The 8,835-nt window shown below is 42.5% G+C and overlaps 1 protein-coding gene across 1 annotated transcript; it reads left to right on the top strand.

Annotated features, from left to right (window-relative positions):
• The first annotated feature begins 2,386 nt into the window (after window positions 1-2,386).
• SF3B5 (splicing factor 3b subunit 5) lies at window positions 2,387-3,299 on the top strand. Its single transcript, NM_001302090.2, has one exon. It carries the CDS (start codon window positions 2,406-2,408, stop codon window positions 2,664-2,666), a length of 261 nt encoding a protein of 86 aa, NP_001289019.1. The 5' UTR covers window positions 2,387-2,405; the 3' UTR covers window positions 2,667-3,299.
• Window positions 3,300-8,835: the final 5,536 nt, after the last annotated feature.

The following is an 8,835-nucleotide window of genomic DNA, read 5'->3' as shown; positions in this document are numbered from 1 at the left end:
CATTTTCCCACCTCCTTCTATATATCATCACATTGTACATCCCTTCACCACAAAACAGTTGGCTCTCAAGCATCTCAATGATGTTTATTCTAGTAAAATAAACCTTTTTGGCTTTTCCCTTATGGAAGTCATCCCTATTCACCCTACTCTCAGGAACCGCATGTGCAGTCTCTGAGTTGTTCACCACGTTCAGCTGCACCACTTGTAGGACTAAGGTTGGAAGGCTGAGCCTGTAGTGAGAAACAAGACATTATGGATAGTGATAGGACAAAGGGAATGGTTTAAAACCAAGACAGGGGAGCTTTATGGTAGATGTTAGGAGGAAGTTTTTCATGCAGAGGATGGTGACACACTGGAACAGTTTGCCCAAGGAGGTTGTGCCTCCCCATCCCTGGAGGCATTCAAGGCCAGGCTGGATGTGGCTCTGGGCAGCCTGGTCTGGTGGTTGGTGACCCTGCACATAGCAGGGTGGTTGAAACTCGATGGTCATTGTGGTCCTTTTCAATCCAGGCCATCCTATGATTCTGTGATTCTAAGCTATAAACTACAGTGTTGTGTACAAACAATTCCGAGATGAAACAAGAGGCTGCTAATACTAGAAAGCTTTGAGTAGACTTCTCAAGCATAGTTTCCTTAGATTACCTCTGTGAAGGCCTGACGAGTATCTAAATTGCTCAGTCTCCCTATCGTAGTCAGTATCTCAGATGCTTAATGTGACTCCCCCAGAATTTTTACATTTGTTTAACATTATTTTTTCTTCAGGAAAATAAAACCAACTTGCACCCTCTATCATCTGACAGAAGATAACCTCTAAGAATGTACCCCACTTCTTATTCTTTGTTACATTGGTGAGTTTCCTTCCTCATAGTCTTTGGCCCAGATTTTTAAAATACATAAATCCCAGACAGCTTTTTCAGAGTTCCAGAAGTGGGAAACCTATGCCTTTTTCTGCAGGAGTGGTGTTTTACTTCTTTCCCTCCCCCCCCCCCCCCCCCCCCCCCCCCGCCCTTCGTCTCTCTGGAAGCAGCTACAGAATGCAATTGCTGAATCCAGCTGTGTAAAACTGCTTCCTGCTAAGTAAGCCTCGATAACGACTCTACAGATCCTCATAAAAACAAAGCAAAACAAAACTTACAGTCCTCATTTAGTTCATTGCAATAAAAGGTATAAACAGTTTAGGATATTGCTTTATTGCTTTGACACTGCTTTCCATGGCCTTGGCTTCATAAGATGCTCATTTGTAAAGAAGGGGCCTCGAATCATCTGCATTAGATTTCTGTGGATTTCTTTGGACTGCACAGCATTTAGAAGGAAAGCGAGAAATAGCCTGAAGTGTCCTATCAGAAAATTCTGGCTACGTGTCTTTCCTATTGTAAAGCAAGTAATTAAAGTCAGCACTCCCATATGAAAGCATGTATTGTTCCACACTTCTTAAATTTAACATGAATTTTTAAACAGCTCTGTTGAAGAGAGTTAGAGAAGAAAGACTACTTATTTGATGAATAATAGAATTTATTTCAGTCTCAGCTTTGACCAAGTTAGATAGGTGATACAAATTATAATTTATGATTTTAATATCTGCTCACAAGTTTAATATCCACATGAAATATTACCTGCATCAACAAAAGAAAAAAAAATAATATTTTCCAATGGTAACATTGGATTTTGACTTAAATGTATCCCTTGTGCCTGCTCAGCTGCAAAGTTTGCCTGGGGAAAAGTAAGAGCTCTGCTTCTCATAAAGGAAACAGAATGGGACCCATAGTACCTTTATGCAGCTGACTGTAGCTGAATCACCCTTACCAAAGTATTTCCTTTGAGGGGACCCTCAAATTCAGTGCACTTATTGAGCATTTCTCAACAAGGAGCTCCTGCAATGAAGTTATCACAAACGTGATAAGGGCTGATGACAGTGTTAGCAGCACGTGGCTGTTTTGGTGAGAGCTATCTTCCCTCAGAGTCTTCCTTCATATCCTTGCCTGGCTCACTCGCTACTAGATTGCTGAGTCAAAGTAATTAATAAGAAGTTATTTCATTTCATATTGCATTAATACTTATTAATCTCAGGGAGACTGACAGCAGACTCCGAGGGTCCACCTAATGGGACAGTTGTTTAGTCTGTCGCGTTGCTCCGCAGCTGGGACGCTGGCCGGGCTCTGGGTCCCTCCCAGCCCGTCTCGGACCCCCCGAAGCCCCCGGCACAAGGCACTCGGCTCCATCCCAGCGCCGCCCGGCCCAGGACTACACCTCCCGACATGCCTTTACAGGCGCGCATGCGCGCTGCGCCCCACCCGGCCGGGATAGTCGGCGAAATCCTTTCCGCTCTCGGTTTACGGGAGCGGAAAAGGAGCCCGCCGTCCGGTGGCGTCACTTCCGGCCGCCATTTGACTTGACGGGGCGGCACCATGACGGACCGCTACACCATCCACAGCCAGTTGGAGCACCTCCAGTCCAAGTACATCGGGACGGGCCACGCCGACACCACCAAGTGGGAGTGGCTGGTGAACCAGCACCGCGACTCTTACTGCTCCTACATGGGCCACTTCGACTTGCTCAACTACTTCGCGATCGCCGAGAATGAGAGCAAGGCGCGCGTCCGCTTCAACCTCATGGAGAAGATGCTGCAGCCCTGCGGGCCGCCCGCCGACAAGCCCGACGAGTCCTAACCCGGCGCCCTGCCCGCCGGCCCCGGCCTCGCTGTGACGCCGCACGCCGCGGGGAGATGGAGGGAGTCGCCCCGGTCCTCGTGTCCCCCGTCCTGTGTTCGACGAAGGGTGCTGGAGGGAGAAGGAAGCTCTGTCAAACACCCGCTCTTGGACACTTTCGTTTCTCTTAGTTGCACAGCTGGTTGCCCTTTTGTTTTTGTTTTTTTTTTAATGGGAAATAAAATCTACTGGGCATTTGTAACGTGTTGTGTGGTAATCTGCTGATAAGAGCTCTTGGTTCTAAAGGGAATACTGATATATCAAGTTTTTCGGTGCAGCTATCCAGATGCTTAACAGATAGCATCATAGCACCTTCCCAGCCCCACTGACTGGTGCTCACTCGTCAGCATTGTTTGTTGGGAGGGAGAGGAAAAAGCCTGTTGGCACTGAAAGGGTTTGATTTGTTGTTAGCATTTCTTGAATGGCCCTGAAACTCCAGTGTGACTTTTCTTCACGGACTGTTTTATGCTTCGTCTTCCTTTTCCCTGTATGTTGCATTTTCCAAATCTTTACTGTGTCTATTCCAGCTTGGTTTCTTTTTTAGTTATGTTTGTAGCCATCCGGTGATTAAAAATGTTTCCATGATTCACTGCATAAGTGAGTATGAATGTGGGGGTTAGGTACTGTAAATAGGAGTGATGTGGAGGCAAAGGAAAAACTAAGCCATTTGCCAAATGACTTCTCAACATTTCTCTTCTTTCCTTCCTGTGAGAGAAAAAAGGAATGAGTTATTTATTATGACTTTGAAGTGAAATGCCTAGAAATCGCCATGAGGTGACTTTCACTTTAGTTATATTCAGACTGCAAACAAAACAGATGTTAGGCTTGTCACCTAAAATAGCCTTTCTCTTATTGCAGTAAAAATGAATTTTGATTTCTAATAGAAAATGTCAATGTAAAGCATGGCTAAGGTTGTATACAAATTTACCAATGGCGTTCTTGAAGTTGGTGATCTCGGAACTTTTGAGCAGTAAATGCCTCATGCTCTTTACTGAGCCTTATAAACTAAGCTGTTCAAAGTGCTGCAGTAAGAACAAGTGCGTACACTCCTGAGGTCACATTCAAGCCACAGTATCCATCTGAAGGACTCAGAAATAGCTTTTTGTTGTTGTTGCACATACTGCAACAAGGGCAAAGATGAAATGATCCAGGATAAATGTAACCTGCCAGATCTGTGGGGGACTACTGCAGTTTTCAAGAAATTAATCTGTAGAAGCAATTTTCAGAAAATGCCTCTTTTGCACTTTTCAGTGCAATTCATCTTTAAAATTGGTATTTTCAGGAGGGTTATGTGGTACTTCAAAATTGGTGTAGCAGAACAGCTTGAAATAGATGTGCAAGCTGGTGCAGGTACCTTGAAGAGAATCAGTTCCTTAGCAACTAAGAAACATGGCTGAAAGATTTTCCTTGAATGAGATCAGATACTTAAAAGTAGACGTGAAATACAGTTTATTTTTTAAAATAATATATAATATAAATTATAATTATAGTTTATTAATGCAAAAATCAGGCAAAACTCATATTTAAATAAAGTGTTCTTGTTGCTATTCTTAATGAAAGTCTGTTCTAAGCCAAAACTTAGAAACTTGTCTTGTCTGTGTGTGAACAGTCAGTATGCTCGGTGGAAGAGGATAGAATGGGAAAATTCTCTTGGAAATTGCTATTCCTGTTTCTCTTGCCATACATACGTCATACCAACTCTTACATTCTTACCCTTATACTCTCTCTCTGGGGGCTTGGAGGAGTACAAACAAACCAGGAACTTGAGCCTCAGTGCAGTGACTAAGGATAGAGTGAGAGTATGGAGGCTTCTTTAATGGGTTGGAAAATGAATTTGCCATATTTTGTTAAAAGAAATTCATGGATGGAAAACCATAAGCTATGCAACTTAATCCTGCAAAAAATTAGAATGAAATACATTTTCAAGGCAATTTTCTTTCAGACTAAGCTGCTAACAGTTAGCTCCTTGAATGGATACTCAGTACTTATGTGTACTTATATGTACTTATATGTAAAAATGTGAGCAGCAAGTGTAGGCACATGGGTGGAGATGATCACCTCCTTCCTCCAGGCCATCTCTTCATGATAGAAGCCAAGCCTCTTTCAGGAAGAAGTCTGAATTACGTGGTGAGTTAACCTGCTTGCTGGTTCTGCTGCATATGTGCATACGTTGGGATCTCAATTAAACACATGCATCTCTTAGTGCAGTTGGGAAAAGTTTTTAGAGAGGCTATATTAAGTTCTGATTGTGAAACATTACAAACACTTTGTTAGGAACTGCAGAAACCTGAAGGGCAGTTAGTATTCCTAAGAATTCCAGTCAAATTTGGATACAACCAGGAGAAACTGAAGAGTATGTTTCTAACCTTTGGCACTTCCTAAGTCTCAAAGCATTTTCAAAAGCATTCAGTGAAGGCAGTGAACTCTTTTCCATTTTGACACTGTAGAACTGTGAGGAATGGAGTTAACTGCCAAGCCCATTGGGATGCACTTGTTCTTTACCTCAATCCTGACTTAAAGATGAAGGATACCATTTTTTCTATTAAATGGCTTAATATTTTGCATTCAGTTCTGCTGTCCAAGTAGTATGCCTTTAATTTGGCTTTCCACTGTGATCTCCATCTCATTTTCCTAAATTTGTGTAGCTTAATCTCAGATAAAGTGAAGCGTGAGAAATATAATTTGTTTCCAGTGCAGATGTGCACTGTGTTTGGCATGAAGGAATTTCACCTGTTCCTGTTCTGCCAACCATCCTGTCTTCATAGTTTGGAATAGAATGTATACATACTATTCTATTGTTATTTTTAATAACAAATTCTAATAGATGTTATGTATGGTATGTAATAACCTATTTAGCTAAGAATACAATGCCAAAATGAGTTAGGTAAGATTTCTGAATAAAGTGAGAGCTCTGGGGATGGCAGGTGTAAGCGAGGAGGAAGGCCTGCTCACAGTACTTCAGTTGTGGATTACTCAAGTGCAGGCGAATCAAGCTGGACTCTTACAGAAGAAGGATGCAAAGCTTTGAGCTGAGGGGGTTCATTTTACTTCTAAATGGGACATACTCGATACAGAGAACATTACTACCTTTATTTTAAATTCTGTTTGTTACTGCTCTCTTGGTAATGTGTCTGCCTTATACAGCAGGTAGAAATGTGAGGATTACTGAGTTAATCTGGAAATTAAGAAATCTTAACAATTTACTCAATTTCTGTGTTCCCAATTTCCAATATAAGTGATTTTTCTTTCTTATGGCACCAGAGGGCAGCAAATGACAGTGCTGTTCAAATGAGGGCACTCTATTACTTGAAATAAATAGAGTTGTGCCTTATCTTGCAGAGTTCCTTTGAAAGAAATAGATGGGTACTTTAAAACATTGCTAAAACTTACCAGTAAGCAGAAATAGTGAGCTTTTTCCTGTGGGACAGTTCTAAGGTTCAGAATGTATATTATACCTTTTATTCTGAATAGGTAAATAGAGCAATATGGAAAACCCAGAACAGTACTGCAGTTCTATACTTTTGAGTACTTTTTTGTTTCTGCTTTATGGGAATGACAGCAGTGCCTTAGTTAACACGTGCACAGTGAAACAATTGCACTTGTGAGTTATTTCCAGCACACAATCCAACCGAGGTCACTTCTTTCCCTTTAGTTACATTCAGCATAAAACTCAAATTTGTTTTTTAGGATCATTTAAACAAACATTCAAGGGTGATAACAATTTGTAAACATCACACAAAGTCAGGAGGTGGCGTTTAAACAGGCTTGAAGCCCGACTGCACGTGATGTCGGCACAGCTGAATCACGTGAGCTGCTGTCAACAGGCTGAGATTAACCAACTGAAAGCAAAAACATTTGAAAGTCACTTTTGCTAAAGGAAGAAAACATAACATGTTTTATATCCCGAACCAGAAGTTGTTACAGTCTGTGTGCAAAGTTTGGGGTAACAGCCTGCAGGCTGCTGTGCCATTGGATGCATGCATCACTAAGTTCACATGCATAATGCCTGGAAAACCAGAGTGCTGCTATTAAATGGTGGTCGCAGTGCTCGCTCATGCCATGGGCAGGCCTCAGGTGGCACAGGCAGCCAAGCCTTGCAGCGTTTGGTGCTTAAGTAAAATCTAGGTATTGTTCTTGTAATATCAATTTAAAAATCCTGTTTGGTTTTTCGAAAGGGAAAGTTACCCTAATATTTTCACTCTAACAATTTTCCCAGCACATATCAGCAGGGTTGATCCCTACAGTTTTAGTATGCATCATGCCTATTGTGCTTGCTGTTTGACCTACAGCATTAATGAAGAAGTGCTATCTAAAGGAGGTGGAACTGCTATAGTTAAATGTAGTTTTTCAAGAACAACAACATCCCAATATCATCTAGTTCAGTATACAGATAAAATTACATTTTAAGCATCTTTTTTTTTCCTATCCCACCTTTTCCAGAGATAGCAAGCACCCAGTCTTCAAATATCCCTCTTGAAGTAACTATTCGGACAAAACTTCCAGGAGGAACTTTTCAAAGGAAATGTTTTGCTGTTGTACTAAGGGATATGGTTTAGTGGGGAGTTATTGGTAGTAGGTGGACAGTTGGACTAGTTGATCTTGGAGGCTTTCTCCATCCTTTGGGATTCTAAGATTCTTCCTTGCTAAAATTATTCTGAGAGCTAACTCAGTTATAAGAGCATGAGCAGATAACAAATCCCAAGCTGCAGTTTTCTGAAGCGTCTTGTTTCTGTAGCATTTGGATCTGCTGGTGCTGACCATGTTCCTGCCAAGACGGTGTTGCAAGTAAAACATTCAGGCTGTAGCTCTCTGAACTAGGTTTTGAAGAATGACTAGAGCATGAAGCAGTCAAACAAGGAGAAAAAGATCAAGGACGTGGCATCTGGTCCATTTTGCCTCTTAATGTTGCAAAGTCTTCACAGTAGTCAGTGTTTGAGGATAAGCTCTTATTCAATCTATAGAGTAGTAAAAGCTGTTATAACTAGAGGGAAACACGTTTCTTTAGTATTGTTTCGTTCTGTAAAGTCTGTAAAGCATCAGACTTAAGAAAAACAAACTGTGAGACATCACCGTCTGGACCTGCGGAGCTGGACCTCCACCAGCTGCCCTGAGAGTGTGATGGGTCCCGCACCAGGGCTTTGTGGCATTGCTGAGTAGATGCAGCAGGCCTTCACACAAATGGCACTAAAGCCCATTATTTAAGGAGCCGTATGCTGCTTTTCGCTGCTTGTTAAAATGTTTTCCTTCTAAGCAATTGGTTCTGAAGCAGCTATGTGCAGACAAATCTGTGAGCAATTTAACTTGTTGTGTCGCAGAGCTAACTCCAGCTGTCCTGGGATGACCTGGGAGAGCTAGAGTGAGCCCTTTGGCAGACAGCTCCCTCCAGACTCTACTTTGTGATTGCATTCCCCGTATTCTGACCAGTTGTTTATGAAGAGGCTTTAAGAGAAAGACATTATCCATATGCTCATCAAGCAAGCCACAGAAAGCAACAAGGCCTGTGGTATCCCAGCAGCAGCACAGGATGACTGACTTGGAGGAATGTCAAGACATGGAGCAATGCAGGGCCACAGTCCGGCCCTGAAACACTCTGCTTACTTTCAGGCCAGGACTTCCCAACCTGAGCAGGGCACTTGGGTGTTCAATGTATTGGGCATGTAGACCCAGATCTTACCCAGCTTTTGACATCTCACCTGGAGCTTCCCACTGAATTCTAGAGAAGGTTTCAAGTCTTCATCATCTCTCTGGGTTAGGTCTTTATCTGGCCTCTCATCTCTGTTCATGAAGCTTGTATCCTGCTGCTGAGTCCCAGCCTGCGGCACGTGGAAGACCATGGATGACCTTGTGCATTTTTGCAGATGGGAAGAGCTTCACACTTCAGAGGGCAGCTGCAGCTTTCACTGGCCTATTTCCTTCCCCTGCCAGCTGACCCCTCTCTGCTTTGCCTCCCGATGAGGTACTATTGGGTGCATGAGGTAAATCAAATGACTTACCATTTTTTCTCCACATTTCCTTCTTTCTGCTTTGCCTAGGGACAACTCTCATGTAACCAATTTCTCTTACTCTGTCTTTTGCCTGTGTTTTTCATCTCATCTTTTTTTTTTCTGTTAGCAGACAGTTAGCATAGCAT

The sequence above is a fragment of the Gallus gallus genome, chromosome 3 (assembly GCF_016699485.2).
Source record: "Gallus gallus isolate bGalGal1 chromosome 3, bGalGal1.mat.broiler.GRCg7b, whole genome shotgun sequence".
In the NCBI taxonomy this organism is placed as follows: domain Eukaryota; kingdom Metazoa; phylum Chordata; class Aves; order Galliformes; family Phasianidae; genus Gallus; species Gallus gallus.
The sequence above is the reverse complement of the archived record's forward strand: the minus strand, read 5'-3'. Positions and strand labels throughout refer to the sequence as shown.

Coding starts and splice junctions, on each gene's coding strand:
- SF3B5 (NM_001302090.2), top strand. CDS start 2,406: ATGACGGACCGCTACACCATCCACAGCCAGTTGGAGCACCTCCAGTCC.